This window comes from Porites lutea, chromosome 13 (assembly GCF_958299795.1).
Source record: "Porites lutea chromosome 13, jaPorLute2.1, whole genome shotgun sequence".
Taxonomy (NCBI): domain Eukaryota; kingdom Metazoa; phylum Cnidaria; class Anthozoa; order Scleractinia; family Poritidae; genus Porites; species Porites lutea.
In genome coordinates this window covers 639,917-661,137 of record NC_133213.1, presented here as the reverse complement: position 1 = coordinate 661,137, position 21,221 = coordinate 639,917, and the positions used below count along the sequence as shown (strand labels likewise).

The 21,221-nt window shown below is 38.6% G+C and overlaps 1 protein-coding gene and 1 pseudogene across 1 annotated transcript; one reads left to right on the top strand and one right to left on the bottom strand.

Annotated features, from left to right (window-relative positions):
* LOC140923535 (uncharacterized) overlaps positions 1–21,221 on the top strand; it is a 45,776-nt pseudogene that overhangs the window by 6,523 nt on the left and 18,032 nt on the right.
* LOC140923097 (uncharacterized) lies at positions 10,122–18,463 on the bottom strand. Its single transcript, XM_073373162.1, has 7 exons — positions 18,204–18,463; positions 17,375–17,476; positions 16,883–16,972; positions 16,429–16,467; positions 14,915–15,001; positions 14,628–14,714; positions 10,122–14,204 (listed from the first exon to the last, which is right to left on the bottom strand). The coding sequence occupies exons 1-7, from the start codon at positions 18,427–18,429 to the stop codon at positions 14,053–14,055; spliced, it is 783 nt and encodes a 260-aa protein (XP_073229263.1). The 5' UTR covers positions 18,430–18,463; the 3' UTR covers positions 10,122–14,052.

The window sequence follows — 21,221 nt, the reverse complement described above, 5'->3', positions numbered from 1 at the left end:
ATGCCAGAGAGAAGAAGATTTCAATTGCCTCATTGCATTGAAAGTTTTCATACCTCTCTCATCTGGCACCTGCTGAATAGACCAAAAGAGTACTGGTGCTGGTAGGAAGGAGAAGAGATTAAAAGTACCAAATGAATTTGGAAAGAAGGGACTTGTGATAGGTAAGAAAATTGTGCTTCTATCAAGTTAATAAATTGAGGTGTTTCATTATCCCATTGCCAGAACCCACATGCCTTTTGGTCAGTGCCAAGTCTGGAATCGTATCAACTGCACATGCATTTACAGTATGGCAGATTCACTTCGTAACTCGTTAAGTATGAATACACTGCACATATGTCGGGAAAGTTGGGCACATACAAGAGCAGTTCTCTGACAAAGTCAAGCAAATTTGGGAATGGAAATCTTGAAACTCCTTATTCATTTTTTGTGTGGAATGATATGTTGCCCAGGAGGATGAACGAAAACAACCATATTTAGGGCCAGCTGAGTTGCTGTTGCCATGGTAACTGCTATTAATCACGGAAGCCATGAGCGCATGTGTGTAAGTGTGTCTACCTCTTGCAAAGATGCGAGTCAGTGCTAATGAAATTCCACCAGAGAGGAGACCTATGCGCCTCTTATTACTAAAGGATGTTTCAAAACCGCAGATTGGAGGATTCGCAGAATTCCGCCCACTCACACATTGAGAAAAAAATAAATGTTAACTATTTGATGGTAAAATTCTGGCTCAAAGGTGTCATGATCATCGGCAGTTACCATGGCAATGATACGTCAGCTGCCCTAATTAGTAATATGGCTTTTTTATGTTTATCCATACAGACAGCCTACCGTCCACACAGAAAATAAAGGGGGCATTAACAATGTTCATTTCCAACTTTGCTTGACTTTCTCAGGGAACTGCTCTTAACTTAAAATGTAGCTGAGCAAAAGGGAATGAGATTGGGTGTTACAAGACTACTGTTAGGGGTCTTAGGGTTGCAAACAAAAGAACTGAATGGTACTGTTTTCATTATTTTTCCATTTCAGATATTCCAAATTTTAAATGTTGACAGAATTTTGCTCTTATGTGCAGGTTATTCACATGGTTATCATGGCGAGTTAGATATGGTTGTTATCCCAGACTATCAGCAAGATTTACCAGGTGTGATGCCAATATTTTTGTCCCTAAGGCCAAGTAAAACTAAGTGTTTCTCATCCCCGCCTGCTTTATTTATTGAGGCCGCTTCTCTTTTATTATTATTTATTATTAGAAATGTTTTGTGGAAGTGAGGTTGATGTAGTAATTCTAGCGGTCTGTTACCCGTTCCGCGGTGTATGTCACGACAGGGGATACACGCCAAAGAAGATAATTACAGGAGCTTTCTTTCAGGCTAAATCATATATTGGGAAAGGAATGTGGTTTGGATGTGAGCAGTGGGTCTATTGGGGAGTGTTGAGGTCACTCGAGTGATTCAAAAATAGCGACGCGCACAGATGACGTCACGAAAATTTACCCCCTGGTGTGACTCAGACAAACAAATCATTCCATGGGCTACTTCTTTGAGAGCGACGTATGGAACAACAGCGCTCGTGAACTCTTCAGCGCGATACTCTGCGATTAATTTCACAATTCGATGGCCTAGCTCAAAATGTTGGAGAAAACCCACGACATGTACCGTGGAATAATAAAAATACGGAGCTTGAAGGAGGGCGGCAAAATATGATGGGCTTCTCATGTATGAAGGCTGTTTACGAACACACTCCTTACCTTCATGGCAGAGAAAAATATTACTATTTTGTCCGACATTCAGGTGTATCACCCACAAGAAAGTCGGCAAGCCAGCTAGAGAAATATGTGATACAGAAATAACCGTAGATCCGATCGGATTCGTTGCATTGCCGTGATGAAACTGGCCCGCTCCATCTTCGCAAATAAAAAAACAGTTTTAGCCCGCGCTATTTAGTACACGTATCGTGTCAAACATAGCTATGATGTCTGCTCACGGTCACAGATTTGTTTATGTGGTTGGATAAATGGCTCTATTAAAATCATGGCCTTCCAAATTGCCACACAGTACACCAAATTCTGCTCTGAATTTGGAATTGTCTCAGAGATAATAATTATGTACATGTCCTCCGGTTCTGTCGTATTCGTTTAAGCGGACGGCTTGGGTGGTTGAGTTTGGGAATTTCTGGCAATAAGTCAACAGATAAGTCTTGTCTTCAAGACCAGGAGAAACAACAGATAAGTTTCTTCGTATTACGTTTCACTGTGAAGTATTTTCACGTTGATCGGCTATTCGCAACCGCCGCGCTAAAACTTCTCGACTTCCGATTCCTGCAGGTTCTGGGATCTCGTCTGCCTGTCACTGCGGCTTTGTAAGACCCTCGTTCAATTTGTGACATTTATCCTCTTTTCTGGACATCTCGGAATCTATTTTACATTACCCATAGCAGCAGTGTTCGCTTTTTAACATTATTTAAGTTATCCAAAAACCTCGACCACCAATCTTTCCTTTTTTGCTTGATTTTCTGATCGAGAAGTCAACGCGCTCATACAAAACCTTCTATCGGACTTTAATTCTTGTCTGAGTCATGTGGGGGTCTCTGGTGATGTAATCTATTTTTAGAAACTTTATTTTATTTTATTCTACTAGTTCTGATTTCCTGTGAGGAAGAGAAACCAAGACCAACACCAAAGAAGACAAGTTCTGAGTTATCTGCAAATAGTGTAAGGTGTTTTTCAGCGATTGTTTTGTTAGGCAATTGGATCTCTTGAACCACAAATCTGTGTGGATTTGCTAAAAATTTCACCTTGACCTTAAGTTGAATGAACGGCAGTTTGAAGTCTATAAATAGCACTAAAATATCAATTTAAATGCTGGCTGCACACTACACTTGGTTTTCTGAGGCACAATCGTCTTAACTCATCTTGGGCTCGAGAAGCATTTTATCGCAGCATTACTATTTTTTAGATACCCTAGTCGATACGATTAATAATAGGATTTCGTGTCATACAATTCAGGGGTAATCGGGCTCATAATTTCAATTGTACTCCACTCAGTCCTATAGTCCTATTACCATTACAAATCAGCTTATTTTTGCAGAGAGATTAAGCTATTGTATCATTTTTACCTCATGGTATGACGTAAGTCATGTTATGGGGTTTAGGGTTTGGGGGCGAAATTCAATTAAAAATCACTCACTCCTTCACTCACTCACTCACTTGTTAGACAATTAATTTATGCATTAAACCTGGATTAAACACGTTTTCCCCGTACCTCCCCCTCTCCGATAAGTTTGCCTTATTGTTTATGCCATTGTGTCAGTGTACGTAGGGGGAGGTACAAAGGCGAGAGTATGTCCAACTATACATGGACAGATTCAAAATGGCGTCCTGTCCCTGAGAAGTGTGATGGGTTTTTGTTTCCAAAGCTGATCGGAACGTACCTTTGTGAAGCCAGAAATGGAAAGGAAATATGCTACAGAATACTCGGCTGCAGAGAAATGGGCGTCGAAGTCCTAGAAGTGACGATAACATGAACGATTCGTGCGTAAAGATCCTTTACATGCGTGAGACCGCGATCATGAAATAAGCTTACTGCAAATTCAGAGCTGCAAATTGGTTAGTGTTAAACTTTGTTGATTTTTCGTTTTACCCACGACCACGAAAATTTCGAAATATGCGGTGTTTTGAATTCAAATAACGGACTATGAGCTACTATGGGGCCGCTAGAGACTTTTGGAAACAGAGTTGTAGTTGGATGGAGGTTTAAGTTTCGGTAACGAGTGCGGCTATGAACATCTTTGGACGACGGCGATTTGACCGGCCACAGGAAGAAAGCAGTATGTTGACATGAACGCTTTATCATCTGGGACAAACGGTAAGCCTTCCTCCTCCTATCGTATGGCGGTGTATGGCATTTTGTGGAGAACATGCAACATATATAATTAAATAATAAGCACACTTTGAGATAATTTTCGCCATTCGTTCGGAAAGTTTTCGGAAAATATTGTCGCACGCCAGCATATTACACATGATGTTGAGAAACATTGTATATAATTTCTTCTTGTTGAGACCGAGTGACCTACCCGACAAAATCTAGCCGGGTATCACCTCCTTCTCAGCAGGAGAATTTCGCCGGCAGCCGGCTCTTAGCGACAACCCTGGCAAACTGGGGAGACCGGGTGTCACAAAAACTCAGACCCCGGAAACTCTGACCTCGAAAACTCAGACCCCTTGATTTTTTTTGAGTTATTTTTTTGCAAAAAAAATACCTCTTAGTCGGCGCGTCAAGTATGTTGTGGACGGGTCAATGGATCAGTGAGTGAGTGAGTGAGTGAGTGAGTGAGTGAGTGATGTATGTATGTCACACCAATCAGATCGGGTCTACTATAAACAGCCAATCAAATTTCTTGTTTTAAAGGTAAATGGTATATGAGAAGATTTGATCCCGATACAGTTCAGAACGGCCATATTTATTCTTCTATAAAAGAGGAGGAAGTATTCATATATTGGGTTTACTTCAGCAAATTCGGTGGGTTAGGTTGAGGATTTTAGTTATGGACGAGATGAGCCTTGAGGTTTGAAACAGTGCGTGAGCTAGTTGTATGCAAATGAACGAGATGTTATTTTTAGTTTCAAAGGTAACTTGATATTTTTGTTTTTCACAAGGAGTAAATTCAATTAGACGTCACGCATCGTTGCTTCTAGTTCTTAGGAAATGTTTTAGGGGAGACAAGACTATTTTGATTCGAAAGAGTTCGAACGTTTACAATAGGTACAGGTAATGATTGTTTTGTTCTTGTTGCATGCAAATATAGACAGATATTTTTATTTTTTAGTTACAAACAGTAATTTGACACTTTTGTTAAATTCAATTAGAGCTAACCAATCGTCAGCACCTGTTCCCATGAGATGCTTGCTATTTTTAGTTACAAATGGTAACTTGACACTTTTGTTTTTCGTGTCGGAGAAAATCGTTCGCACGAGATGTTTGCTATTTTTAGTTATAAATGGTAACTTGACACTTCTATTTTTGCTATGGGAATAAATTCAATGGGAGCTTACAAATTGTCGGCTTTTGTTTCCAGGATATTAAACAAGAAAGAAGCTTTCATTTCTAAACTGTTTTTACGTCTGTGCAGTAGCAGTTTATAGCTTTATTTGATGACATTCATTTCAGTTCGATATTTTTTGAAAACTGCGTGGCGTCAAGTTAAAGTGCAAAATCAGACTTTCAATGTATCAGAAAGTTTTTTTTTCTCTTTCTTTCTATTTTCGGTGAAGTAGTGTTGTTTTGTAAAAAGGGTAAACTTACGACTCGTATAAAATGCGAAAAGTTCTCTTAACGGCTTGAGTATTTTTGAGCAAAAATTCCTCTTGGGGGTGAAAGGGCTATGAGATCGGTAAGTGATGGGGAGTTATGCATGTGCGCATGTCACACCAATCACAGTGTTGGTTGTAACAAAGAACGAATCAAATTGCCTGTTAGAAAATAAGATGATATCTATAGTAATTTGGAGACGTGTCAGGTTACTGTAGTTTGTTTCGTAAAACATTTTACATGTCATCGATTCAGAATTCTGCTATCTCTGAAACCTTTCAGTTCACAAAAAAATAACTCTTGCACGCCTTGCGTGCCTATGTTTTAAAAAAGATTTACATAATTTTGAAAACGATTTACATTGTAAACTTGTCTCATTTCTTATCACCTAATGTTCTATGGTCAAGTAATGTTCATAGTCAACCGCCAGAAAGAAGCGATATATTTATCTTCTCCAGTTTATCGCTGTTGCATTGATCAAACAGTGAAAAAGTAACAAGGTTTAAAATAGCAGCCAACACTTTGATGACATTTGCTGGTGAATTTTTTGCCGAAGAAAGAGAAGGCACAGGCGCAAAATGCAAATAATGTTTTTTTAAAAGTCAAGGGGTCTGAGTTTCCGTGGTCTGAGTTTTCGGCGTCTGAGGTCTGAGTTTTTGGGGTCTGAGTTTTCTTGACACCCGAGGAGACCATTAGGAAATTTTTTCCAAATGTTTGGGAAACATGGATGATTCTAACTTGCAAACGTTTGCTATTGGATATTATTTTTTCTCACTCGCAGTTTATCAAAATCACTTACATTTTGCAAGTTTGGGAGCACTAATTTTGAGCCCTGGTAAGTAGTTAATATAATTCAGTTGTATTAGAAGTGTTGTACTTTGTACCCACGTGAAGTTGCTGAGTATTGCAATTATAGTAATGTAATTAAGGTAAAGCTGTGGGTATTATAAAAGTAATGCAGTTATGGTAAAGTTGCTGATATTGTTAAACTAATGAAGTTTTTGTCAAGTTGTGAGTATTGTGTAATTCCAGAAAATATCCATACCTCCCACACGAAAGGGAATTTTTCTAAGACCCCCCACCCTTCTGGAAATTCCAACTACACTTCATACATTTCTTTAAATTTTTTGGCCTTACAGAACCCACCACCCCCCAGGAAATTCCAATCCCTTCTGTGGAGGGAGTATGGATATTGTCTGGAACTGCACATTGTAAATATGGTGTACAGCTGTAGTTATTGTAAAACAAACAACAGAGAAAGAAAAGGCCATTAATTTTCTCAGTTCCCTTGTGCCTCTGTTTCAAAGCGAGTCTTCGAAACTATTCTTATGAAAATGACTCTCATTTGCATGAAAATGAAACTGCTTGCAGAAGCCATTTCCATATGAAAGGTTTCACACATGGTACTGAAACAATAATGAATGGGACTCATAAGCAATAGTGATAATTAATCTATAACCAAGTGGCCCCTGCTCAAATGGTACTGAAACAATAATAACTAATCTACAACCAAGTTGCTCCTGCACACATGGTACTCAAAAACAAGAACAACCAATCTACAACCAAGTGGCCCCTGCTCACATGGTAATTAAACAATAATAAGTAAACCACAACCAAGTGGCTCGAAAAACAAGAACAACCAATCTACAACCATGTGGCCCTGCTCACATGGAAGTTAAACGATAATTAGTAAACTAAAACCGAGTGGCTCCTGCTCACATGGTACTCAAAAACAAGAACAGCTAATCTACAACCAAGTGGCTCGAAAAACAAGAACAACTAATCTACAACCAAGTGGCCTCTGCTCACATGGTAATTAAACAATAAGTAAACTAAAACCGAGTGGCTCCTGCTCGTATGGTACTCAAAAACAAGAACAACTAATATACAACCAAGTGGCCCCTGCTCACTTGGTTATTAAACTGTAATAAGTAAACAACAATAAAGTGGCTCCTGTTCACATGGTACTCAAACAAAAATGATAATTAGTCAACTACCAAATGTGGCCCCTACTTGGAAACAATAATGATAATGTACAACCAAGTGGCCCCTGCGCACATGGTATTCATAAACAATAATCTTGGTTTTCATGTGACATAGTCATATTCCAAGATTAAAAATTACCTTGCTTTCTGATGTATAAGAGCTTGACGTTTCACAGTGTTTACATTGGCGGGGTTGTTCCTTTTGTAATAAAGCACATTTGAATTTCCAAGCTTTGTGATGTATGGCATGGAAATCAAAAGAAGAGTTATCCGTCTAGGTTGTGCCAACTAAACAGTGTTTGTACTGGAAGACCCATATATTTTAAAGTTGCAGAGCTCTAGCTAGAGTAATAATTGTTCATTCAGATAGGGAAACTCAATGGCAGATGTTTGTTTTTACTTTATGACCACCCCTCCTAAGGGCACAAACATACAGGCATTCCCATACAAAGCTCTAGAAATCTGGGTGACACATGTCTGTGAAGAATGCCCAAAATAATGAGAAAAACAGATTCTTGAACTTGGACATTGAATGGTTACAATTTTTGAGTTTTGGTCACATGTTAGATGTATGTACATGTAGTTGATCAACTAAAACAGTTATACATGACTGAGCTAATTTCAGCGACCATCAATGAATCACCTGATAAAATGCAAGTGTTCCTTTTACTCTTGACCACTACTTACTGACTGATGCTCCAGTCCACCACTGGCACATGTTATGGTATGAAGAGTTATCCTGAATGCAACATCTCCTACAAAGTGTAGCACCGTCATATACTGGGTGCCTCTCAACAAGTCTTGCTGGAATCATGAGGGATATAGCAACAGAGCATCATATATTCCTAGCACCAACAGTTAATAATACTCCAGAGCTGGCACATGTTATGTTATGGATGGTTATACTGAATGCAACATCTACAAAAGGTAGCACAGCCAAATAAAGGATACATTTCAACACATCTTGTTGGAATCATCAGGGGTATTAAACAATCCTAGCACTGCAAAAAATAATGAAAACAACCAGCATGCTAAATGAGTGAGGTATAGTACAAGAACTGTAAAAATGATAATGACCATGGAATGATCTGGAGTTCCCCATAGCTATGTAGCTTTGGAAGGGACTGTGTTTGAATTAAAGCGGTACTATTTCCAGGGAGAGGGAGACAGTACCGATCTAACAAAGAGATCCCAACGGTAAGAATATGCACAACGGTCATACAACTGTCACTAAGGCAAAGCCCAGGACGAAGCATCTGCTCATACCGTATAAGGTATCAGTGTACCCCAAATTTGATCATTTTTCAAAAAAAATTGTTTTTGGCTTTTTCAGATAGATATTATTGCAATCTTTCATTTAAAGAAAATTCTATGAAAAAAGATTGATTCTAAGCAGTTATTAATGAAAAACGTTTCTTTCCATTAATTATCTGTAATTGATAGTTGTCAACACCCTGTCGACACTTTGTCACGAGAGTAAATTTGCATTAAAAGCTCGTGTGACAGACGCGATGTTGTTCTATTTTCACACATTTGTGTTTGGTCGTCGATGGGCTACAAGTGTTTTCTAATTTGTAGACTATAAATTTAATAGCCTATATCTACCCCATGCCATCGAAGAAAAAAACTCAAAAGTTCTTGTCCTTTTTGCTAGTGCGAAGTTCTCAAGAAACCTTCAAAGGGGAAAAAGGGTTCAATTTCATTCGTTAAAGATCACACATACGCACCCCTGCATTCTTGTGAGGACCATATTTCCAGACCCTAGTTGCGAGGACACCCTTTTCCACAGCAGTTATCCAAATGATACTGGGGCATTCATTAGCTGACTTCTTGGCCTCTTAAAACATCTGGTCGAAATTAGAAAAAGGCCAATATTTTTTGTGGGGACACTGTTGTGGGGACACTTTACATTGCGAACTTTGCCTACTTGTGGGGACTGTGGTCTGGACAGTACTTATGGGCACACAGAGCTACACACCCGACTTGTGGGGATTGCATCTTGAGACAGTACTTATGGGTACACATGGTAAAACACCTTACTTGTGGGAACTAGTTGGACAGTGCGTATAGGGACACGTCAATACACCCAACTCGTGCTTGTTGGACAATCATTTGCTCAATTAGAAAGACCTATTTGATAAGAGTTTCGTAGATTTTTACTTCTCTTAGGGGATTTAGCTCTCACTTCCCTTAATCTGACATGCACCAAACGGATTCAAACTGCATTAAAATAGAGGATTAAGAATGAAAAACACAAGAGCTCTTATTTTTCACATTATAGCAAGGTCCAATTTATCATTTCTATTTTCTCAGTGGTAGTGAAAAGGGAAACTGAGCTTTGTTAACCTGTGCAGTAAACAATATCAATATCTGCACGTTCTGCCCTCAGAGAAAGGTTTCGCCGAGTACCTAAGGTGATGTAATTATGACGGACCAAACCTGCCAACTTTCACTATATGAGGTTTTTCCCACCCTAGCCGGGATTTTACTCAATACGAGTGAAGCGAGGTTTTCCCAGCTTATTGTAGACACAAACAGTTGGCTTGGTTGCTCTTTTCTTAAGCCTTTCCGTCCAGCGGATGTTTCTTTGAAATCAAAGGAATCGGTTAATGAAAGTATCCACTCCACGTCTGGCCCAAAGAGAAATGATAAGTTTGGCTTTCCCAAGTCTCGCTGTTTCTAAAGACAAAGTCGGGGAAACATCAAAACTTGAGGGAAAACAAAACATACTATTTTTCCTTGAAGATTAGACATTATTCAACAGGGGGATAAAAACAAACAAACAAAGAAGAAACATACCTTAACAAAGCACAACTATAATTTCCTCCAAAGAAAATTTCCGACAAATACATCATGAAAGTGATGCAAAATACAAAAATGAAACCAAGCTTTCAATTAAACACTAATACAATCTTTATCATTTTGAATGGTTACATTTGCGCCAGTGAAAGCTCCCGCTTGAAAATTGACGCTCTCTCTTGTTTTTCCATACATAGATAATTAAGCACTAAAGGATCCTAGTCAGCCTCTTCCATTGTCGATGCCATCGAAGGTATTGATATTGCATGGAGACGCAAAATATTATGGCTTTACTGTAAATGGTGTTCCAGAAAGTATGTTTAATTATCTTTAGTAGTTTCACAGTGAGTTCCTTCGTTTGCACATCGGAGTAAAATGTAGTAGCCAAACTCTCGCATATAAACAAAAAAAAAAAGTATGGCTGACTAGGGCTCTTTAATGACTGGCCCCGCATTTCTCCGAGACCCTCATTGTTCCCCGAGGCGTGAAATTAACGAGACAAAGTATCACACACCAAAACACTGAAGAATCCTTAAGGAAAGCATAGTTAATAGAGGGACATGGTTATGAAACCTGGCAAACTGAAGTTCTTTCTTGTATGTTCTTGTTGGTTATTTTGGGGGTTGACCCTGTACAAAACCTGGCAAAATACAAAAGGTGGTTATGTGTGCTCATACAACTAACCAACTTAGAAGCATCTCGATTATGTAATTCGTGCAGTCATTGAGCATAAAACTGAAAAGATGTGCAGGGTCAAGGACCTTCCAACATAAATCTTAGCCTGTTTCAGTGTTTGCTTCTTCGATGTTTAATGGGTTCTTAACCATTTCCCTCTATGTGGAGAGGCATTTCTCCAGAAAACCTGCGACATTCTACAAGTTAAACCTCTTTCAAAAGTTAGATACAACACTTGATACGTCTTGTTTATCTACGTTATGAAATTTGATTAAAATCTACTGGCAAATCTGAGCGATAAAAACAGTAACCTAAACATTCCGATCAGTGTACAACGTGGCATGTTGTAAAATTGCAACTAGAATCGATTTGGAAAACATGGTCCGGGTTGTAAAAATCAATGTTTGCAAATCCAATTTTACAAATCCACGGTTAATGAACAAGTTCATGTCGTACCAAAACACCTTTCTGGGCTTGGTTTCATTAAGCGACGTCGTAATAGCACTTATGACTCAGTGAAAATCAAAACTAGGAGTCGTTATCTCGGCGTAAAGTGTAATTCAGTGGTAGAATAGAGATCTACAAAGCTCGTTTCGATGCATTGTGATTGGTTCAGTTCGTTCGATTCCTGCTAGATCATAGTGACAGAGTCATGAGCAGAATTCACTAGATCACAACGCCTCTGCGCTTCTGACTACGACTCCGATTGACAGATCCACTTTTCATGAATCCAAGTTTACAAATCCAGATCACTTTGTACAGACTCTAATCTGGTCTATCTTTTACATGTCACACACACACAAAAAAACAAATGACAACATGATTGTCACGGTGAGTACAGTATATACCGGTAATAGCGGAAAGATGAAAGCCAAACGTTCGCATTCATGACCAACGCAAAAATACGGTTGTTTTGCAGTCTACTGCTATTCTGTGCGATTTTGTCGGTGGCTTCAAACAGTACCGTTGAACATGGGTTAGCAGCTTTAAAACGTAAATGCGATTCACCAATTAATAACAAGCATTTTAATAAACACGATACAACTTTTGAAATCCACGTTTCAGCATGACTCATGCATTCAACGAAACAGCAGAATTATCCGTAGTCCGAACCTGTGGAACGAAGTGCGTTCGCGGACGGACAACTAATACACGTACCGCATTGATGAACGCGTGGTTGATTAGAGAATGAAAATTAATGAGCAGAGATGAACATTTCTGGACATACGATAGGAAACTAAGCACGTCCGCAAGTTCTGAGACGACCAATTGCAACTGCTATTCCGTATTTTTCTAAACCACGTTTACTAGTTCGTTTAGGCCTAATGCTTGTACAAAATTTAACGGTAGAAATACATTACTAAGTCTTCCGAGAGTGCTGTCGCTGAGTCGGCCGCTCCTTTGTATCGCATTCTGTGTTGCGATACTACAGCTTGTTTTTTCTTCCAACCTCTCGGTGGTCCGGTTTCTTAAATCCTTCAATCTGATTGCCTAATCTCGCGCGCTCCAGCGGTCCGGCTTTGTCCACCCGGACCCCGGTCAATTTTTTTTAAGCCGTACGTTTTCAATTTTCAATAACATCGATTTTTGTTACATAAAGGACATTTTGGGCCAAAAACCAACCTTGCTAAACGTAATGTTTCCCTTCACAGCGTTACATGTAAATAAAGGTCCGGTAATACGGGCAACATTTTTCTTCAACTTGTCTCGCAACATTGTTGCATTGCAAGTTGCAATCCTCTGTTGCGCGTATGACCACGTTTGTGACCAACTTGTCTTGCAGCAAAAAACAGTGTTGCAAGTCTGCGAATTCTATTCTCTATTAAACAATTGTCCATAATTCACTCTGTTTGCCCGCAAATTTTGCATTAACTACGGATGTGAAATTCTCTTGGGAGGTCTGCGTATTCCCAAGAGAATTTCACATTAGTTTATTCAAAATTTGGGGGGCAAAAGAGTGAATTATGGGCAATTGGAAAATAGAGAATACGTTTTCATTGGTCGATCGTGTGCAAATAAAGATGGCGCCTTCCGGCCATTATTTTCTTAATTTTCCGTGCCAGCGAAGTTCTCTCAGTATGAAGCCCAGTGTTGTTTCAGAACGAAATATAGTTTTGTTGTTGTAATAGATAGCTAGGCGAAAAGTTGTATTTCTGCAACAGTTCTTCCAAGCCTTTTGTCTGTTTTGCCGCTTGTTTCGAACGGACAAACGAGGCGCCCCGAAGACTAGGATAGCCCTTGAGGTCTTTGCACAGGGCAAATTTATTACTTTCAGTGAGTTACTGGCCTACTTCGAATTCAGATTGTTCTTCACCTTTCGCCATGTTTTTTTTTTTTTTTTTTTTGCCGCGTTGCCGCGCTTTGCGACAGCCAATCACAAGCGTCGAATTCAAATTTACTGCGAGACAAGCTGTAGCTTCAGTGGTAATACGAGCAGCAAAACTAAAATTTGTTGCAGAAAATAGAACTTGAGTCTACCTTGCGCAACATGTTGCCTCGACTTACACTATTTTGCTGCGAGAAAAGTTGCTATCAAACGAAAAGAGTGTTTCAACTTGCAATGCAACAATATTGCGAGACAAGTTGAAGAAAAATTTTGTCTGCATTACCGGACCTCAACTCCTACAATTTCTGCATACAGCAGTATCGCTTTCTGTGCTCGAAACTCAAGCATACGCAAGATTTAAACTGAAAGGCAACACGAAATATGCTTTAAAGCAGCATCGTAGCGAGAAAAATAGGTAACTAAATAAAGAAGTCATTTGCCAGCCTTGGTTCGTCCGCATTAGGAAAAACTGTACCCTTGGTTTTGAGTACGGCCGTACTCAGTCAAAACTTCGGGCACAGTTTTTCCCAAAGCGGATGAACCAGCGCCGGCAAATAACAAATACTTATTTCAAAAAAATCGTCATTGCTGATTCACTGCTCAATACATGATGCTTCTAATGATGTAGAACAATATAAAAATGATACTTAGTTTCTTCGATACTCCAACTTGGTATCATTACAGATTTCCCACACAAGGAGACACCTATTGTTCTCAAAAGCTTATGAGCACCAATTATATGCAATCCAATTGTCAGCGTAAGTAGTCTAACACTAAAGAAAAAGCTTAATAATCTTACGATCATTTTACAACATTATTATTTCATTCACTGTGCTAATCTCATTTGAAGTAACTAGGACCGTGCCAGGATGACAATAGCAAACTACAAACTGTTATTTATAGTTGTGAGAACCCTCTTTCTTTTGTCATTCTGGTTCTTAATATAATATTTTACGGCTGTTCATTCCCTACGATCTAAGGCGCCATTTGCTTTGGCAATACAATTCTCACCGTCACGTTTGCCAGGAACACGTCCTCGTCTAATCCAGGGAGCGAGATACTTGAAAACAGCTTCTTTTTCCTCTTCTGTCCACGGAGTATGGGCAGTCGACTCTGCAAATCGAAAACGCTTACCTTAGTGATAAAAGCACCGTTTCTTTGCTGGAAGACAATAAAGGTTCCCAAGGATATGTAATGCCTAAAATTCCTACAGTATACGGGAAGAGCGCCTCTCAAAACCGTTACTAAAACAACGCCACATGAAAAACTCCTTCCGAAAAAGTTCGCAACCGGATTTATTGAGAGTGTAATAGATTTACAGCTCGCAAATTATAAATCAACGCGAAAGTCGAATCAACCAAGGTAACACACGCATCACTTTTGATGTATTGACAATACTGTGAACGCCAGAGAGTCTCTGGCGTGATAGGTTAAAAACTGCTTTAGCTTGTCAGATCAGAGAAAAATGCTACCTTGTTCGGTCAGACTTCTGCATATATTTGAGATATAGACAGTGAAAAAATATTCCAAACTTACTCCCTGACTTGAGCACAGCTTTTTTGGCATTCTTCTTAGCTGGATCTTTCCCACCAATTTTTGCCGTCTTTGTAAGTTCTTTGACAACTATAAGTAAATACACAATAAGTCAGAGAATCTAGACACAGGGAAGGGGGACAAATACAATACAGAGGTAGATATTCACAGCGCTTTTGACTTACTTTACAACAGGCGACTACATTTTTCTTACTAAAATCGACTCATTTCCACATGACAAAATATCCTATGTGCCGTTTTTATAACGAAAGGAAATTTGACCAACTTACTCTTTGTCTTTGAAATAGCACAGTTTGAATTCTCCTTATCTTGATCTTTATGTTTCTGAGAGCGACCACCCCTTATCGTCTTGTGTTCTATGTTGATAGGAAATATAAAAATAAAAAAAATCGAGATTTTGAAAAGCACTTCACAAAGATAGAACTGTACTCCGGGGGGAATAGTGAACCAACTCACTCTTATCCCCACTTAACCTAGAATGTGTGTCGTTCAGACCAACTTCGGGCGGGGCCTTCCCAAACACATACACAGAGGTGGGGGAAGGGAGACTTCTACAACCTCCCAATCTTTAATACATACTCAAGAGTGATAGTGCATTAAGTTTTCAATCCATGAAGTATACACAGAGTTGAATTTATACACCTGATTTTCTAGGGAAGCATTTTCTCTTGCAGAGTTGACGGGAGGAAATCCTCTCTTATTATCTCATATTCACGGGGATTCTGAAACCCATAAAAAAAACGGATTTTCTTTCGAGAAAAGGGGCAAGAAAAGGAATTGCGACACCATGTAGTTAAATTTTACATAGTTTTGTTCTATCACGAGGATATTTTTCTCATCACCTTCGACAACACGGTTGTCCTCATCACAATCATCAAGCTCCCCATCCGTGTCTGAAAATTCAAGATACGGAATATCTAAAAGAAAGCAATAAGAAACAATATGACTACGCATCGAACACTAGAGTCGCTAACCACCAGCAGCTTGGAAACTTGCCCCTTGTCTCGACAGATTGCAAAGAATGTCGTATTTTGACACCTAAAACAAGTCAATAAAAGGAATAAGGATCGGAGTCTATGGAGAAATTTTTTTTTTTTGCGCACCAGAGGCTGAATATATCGAACACATTTTAATTTTATGGGAGAACTAATGCTGACTATCGTTCCTCTACTCGCCAGCTAAGTGACAACCTTTAGTCGCACTGCTTAACATGAGCTTCGTTGCCGAAACTTTGTCAAGAACTAGGAAAATAAGACAATTCACCAATCTCTGTATTCCCATATTTTTATTCAATGACCGCGCAAACTGGACGGTTGTCAATGCAAAGCGTGAGCGGGTTGGGGCGGATAGAAAAATAGCCCATCGAGTTCACCTGCGTATCGGCTATTTCAAGTTTGCTTTGAGAAAATATTAATTAAGTTTGAGAACCACTACCCTCGTACCTTTTTTTCTTTTTCTACTGACGAGTTCATTTTGACAAAAACAAAAACTTCTTATGTTTTGCTTTTCTGACGATAACTTATTCTAATTATCTGACAATAAAGATGCAATTAAAATACGTAATCGTCAAAAAGCAAAACATAAGAAGTTTTCGTCTTTTTCAAATGAACTCGTCAGTAGGAATAGAAGAAGGCTACGAGAGTAGTGGTCGATTTGTTTTTCTCAGGCTAACTTTTTTCTTATCGACATCTTTTATTACGGGCAACTAAAATGTAACCTTTGATCTGGTCTTTCGCAAACCTCAGCTCAATAGTATAAATAAAATAATTCCCATCCTCTTTACCTGAAGTTACAATCTTCTTCGCTCTTCTTCCTTTGGCTTCTATTACAAAAAGAGTCAAAATTAATGTCGAAGAATATAGACATCCATACAGCTATAACAAGAAGTGCCAAAAAACGTTTTATTGACCAAAATCCAAGACTACAAGACTGATTCCTATTACCCGATTAAATCTCTGTACTACAAGGTAGTCCGTTTGACGCTGTGCTCCGTGTTTGAACTCAGCAATACATGAAAACTGATAGCACACTTCAACTTGTTTTAAAACATGATCAGAAAGTCAATTTCCTCATTTGCCTTCACAAAATCTATGATTTTCTAGGACTTGCATTTACCTCAAACAAAATACGTACTAAAGAAATTGGTTGCCACTGCTGGCAACAATGATCCCATGAAAGAGAACGTCTCAAATGCTTTCCAGTTTTTAAGAATATCAACAAATGATTTCGTATCTTACTGTTTGACTTTCGTGATGATTTGCTAGCCACTTCTTTAGTGAAATCTTTCTGGGACATACTTTTCGCTACTTGCTTCTTGGTAGAGCGTCCTGTTATAATGTTAATAAACCAATCAATTAACAGAGACACCTTGATTTAAGGTGGCCTTGCACTCTCTCGCAGAATTTTAAGTTTACAATAATGTTTCCTCTTATCTTACTTATAAATATTCGATAATAAAAATGGAGGTTTCCCCTAATGGTAACATTTAGCGCGTTTCTAACGGGTTTTATTGTTTCTATGGTAGCCTGTTATATAAAAAGGATGATCACAACTTGTTTATCAATGGCTGGGTATTTGTGTGCTACCATTATTGGAGGATGATATGACTAAGAGTGGTTGTATTGATCCATCAAAGTATAAGTGATAGAAAGAGCTGGAAACTATTGTCAGCCAACTTAATTAAGTCGGCACTGCCAATATTCTGTGAATTCAGGAAACAATTTACGCACCTGAAGACGTTCCTTCATCGAAAGCGTCAGTCTTGTCATCTTCCTCACCATCAGTATCATTAAGTTCATCATCAGTGTCAGAAAGTCTTGGTTCTGCGATTTCTAACAAAACCTTTCCGAGTCAGAAATTTCGGTCATGCATTCCGCTTTTGCTGTTGAATATTTTTCCGCTAAAAAAGTAGGGTCACGGGATCAGTTTTTGAGATACTCTACGTACAAATTAAAATCTCGACTTCGAAAGATCGCCCCTTGCGCATGCGTGAAGGTGGTCCGCTGATCAGTAAAGCTCGCAATTCCACGCGAATACTGTTTCTTTCTTTTTTTTTTCGCTGTTGTCATTAGCAGCATAACTAAAGTGGTAGAAGACGAGCACCATAACTACCTGAAGGTGAGACTCGCAAAGTAAAAGAACGAAGACAACTTGAAGAGTAGTTTTTCCTTGCAGTTTTTTAGACTGATACCCGGCGTGATTGATCGCAACATCAACATCACAATTTTCGTTTACGTTCCAGCACAGTGGTTTAAAAGAATGTTTTTCCTTGGAAATTGCCTTTTACGGCAAAAATAACTGATATCGTAAACAGCTTACCAAACCTGGCGGAAACAAATTTTTACAAAGTAGGCCTCGCGCCGCCATGTTTGTAACTTTAAATCTCGCGCGCTATCTCGCGACCTGAATGAATGAATGAATGAATGAATGAATGAAGGACACCTCTCGGGTGATCGCGTGATGCCTCGCGCTGAAATGCACGTTAGAGCCCAGGCGTCTTCCGGTATATTACTGTTTTGAGTTGCCTTAAATTAGCATGAAAAGATCACTTGTACTTACCATTCAGATCGATTTCTGTCAAGGTTTTTCCGGCAAATTTGCCTGTTTTCCCTTGATCTACCGTTAGAAGCAGTTTGCTAACTTTAGCGATTTCAATTGTAGACTCATGGAGTCTGTAAAAGTCCCTATGCACTCGAATGTCATGGCCAAGGTGTCTCGCGAGCCAATCCACTTCTGTTTTTTTCAGAGACAGTACTTGCGAAATAGTTCCTATGTACTTCCTCATCCTTGTACTGGTGATATTTGTAGGGTTTGACAAAGGTGGTACGTGTTTGGTCTTGCAAACACGTACAGATTCTCATCTGCGATGCCTACTGCTTTCCTCGTCTTGATTAGAACATCAATAGCGTTGATCATCTCGGGGGTCAAGATGACTGGAACCTTTCTTCCCCGCTTGCCACGAATCTCCACCATGTCTAGTCTAAATACAACAACAAAAATAACTCTCTTTATCTGTGGAAAGTCTACCATTTCGAAAAGGAGGAGTTGTTTTTCACATGATCACACTAACGCCACTAAGGGTGTGTTTCTTTTAGGAAATCCAAGATTGGATTCTTGAATCCCAAAGAAACCAAAAACGGATTTTGCATTTCTTTCCTAAACAGATCAATCCAAGATCTCTCGGATCATGGTGTATCAAAGGGACGGAATAATCCTTGCCCAGAGTGGATTATTCGGTTTCTTTGACGCACCAGGATCCGAGAGATCTTGGATTGATCTGTTTAGTAAAGAAACGCAAAATCCGTTTCCGGATTCTTTCGGATTTAAGAACCCAATCTTGGATTTTCTTAAAGAAACGCACTCTAAAATTTGATTTTTATATACTGCAGTTCGAATACCAACTAAATTCAACAATGACACGTTAAAAAAAGATAGTAAATTAAACATCTATTGTGATTGAATACTTACAGGGACAATAATATGAACACACACAAGCACTGTGGGGACTGTTTAGATTGTGGGGACATTTCCCATACTTTTTGCTTTTTGATTAAGAACAGTGTGCAAACCTTTGACATTAGTTCGATTTGTTTATCGTTTCAACTTCATTGTTTATATTAATTATTCATTAAATAACTTCCTAGTAAAATATTTACCAGTAACCATACAAGGTTTATTCAATCCCTAAATTCTACAGCACTAAATCAGGTCAATTACATTTTGGATACCATTATAAACTGAACTTCGACACTTCTGACAACGTGTCAAGACGTCATATCCCCAGACAGTTATCATTTGGAAAAGAGAAAATATCCCAGGAAAGGACCACCCGATTTATACAAGAACTCCCTTTTGGCAGGCCAAAACTAAAGAAATGTACAATTTCCCAATCCTGCTGTCGAGTTATCATATTATCTACGCCAAAGTAAAAATCACAAGAACAAGCAAATAAGCAAATTACTGAAGGGAACAGTGTGGACTACCACTGAGATTCTGAAAAAGACAATGGATACTCTTTGCTTCAGTCAGCATTTTCTTAAGAGTTGGGCTCAGGCAACAATAACATCTGACTTTTTTCCCCTTTCCCTATTTCTTTTAGATATGTGAAAACTCCTGTGACTAGGAATTACCAAGAGAGAAACAAAGCCACAAGATGCGTGAGAGTATTAGAGAGTATATGTACACTTCATTTGTCCTTCTTCTTTTACTTCCATGGTATATAAATAATAGAATGATATTCCTTAGAAAAAAGGGTAAAAACTCCCACAGTAACATATGTATTAAAGGCATTTTCTTTGATTACAATAAAATGCCTTCATAATATTTACCTCATCGCTGTCATACTTCTGATTGCTCAAGTCTACAAAAAAAAAACAATGCAGTGTATATGTTGCAGTTAATTTTTTATTTCTGTTAATTTTTATATTTCCTTTGTTTCAAATTCATTAGCATTTATTATCATACCCAAAAACAATGGAAAGATAAAAATTAACTGAGATAAAAAATTAACTACAACATATACATTTACTCTTCAACTATTTAAATTACTATTATTTTTATCTTGACTTTTTGTTTCTGGAGTTCCCCTATGGTGATCTATCAAGTGGAAATTTTACCAGGCCCATGAATGCTGCTTGCTTTTATAATGTTAGTGAAACTGAACAATTTTGCAAACAGCAGCAAGCCTACAAGCAATACAAGATATCAAGGACTAGATACTGAAGCAAGTTATTTACAAGCAAATTAACACATGTGCAAGCAGTAAAAAGAACAAGAAACGTAACCATTTTGCAAGTGCAGCATGATGAATTTATAATGTCTTTTCTATGTGGTTTTGCCATTTGTGCCACATTGTAACATTAAAAAAAATGCCTGTTATGATTATGTGTGCATAAACTTGTGAGCCTCCCTTTTCTTCACTGCCTAGTTTTTCATGACCCAACTTTTTCAGGGGCCCAAAAAAGATATGACCCTCCCGCATCTACTTTCTCACAAGTTTTTTTCAATTACAGTGTACCTGCTGGTAGATTGCTTCTAACTTCTCCATCACAGGACACAGGACTTTAACTTAGGTAAGATGCAAAAACAATTAGAAAATCTTCGTTTACATAAATGTACATTCCAACAAAGAACAAGCCTGCACCAGTTTTGTAACAAATGATGTTTTAGTTCAGCTCTACGTGCTCAGCAGAGCACCATGTGTAAATAGTTTTGTTTTTAAAACCATTAAGCCAAGAAAATTATGCTTTGACATCACCATAAGCGTAAGTGCGCAAGCATCTGTCTCTACAGACCCTCAGGAAGGAGGTGGGGAGTCTTGAGGTAACCCAAACAGGGGAGCTAAAGAATGGCATTTTTTCTCGGTGGGAAATCGAACACAAATAATACTACGCTTTTGGGCAACCAACATATTTCTGGCTGGAAATAGTATGAAAATCGCAGTTAATAACCAGTTTGAAAGGGAGATGCACTTGTTTTTAGCAAAAACGGAAGTTTAAAAAAGAAAACTTATTCTATTGATACCTCAACAAATGATCAAAGAATTGATTTTAATGTTTTAAGGTAGTTGTAAATTAA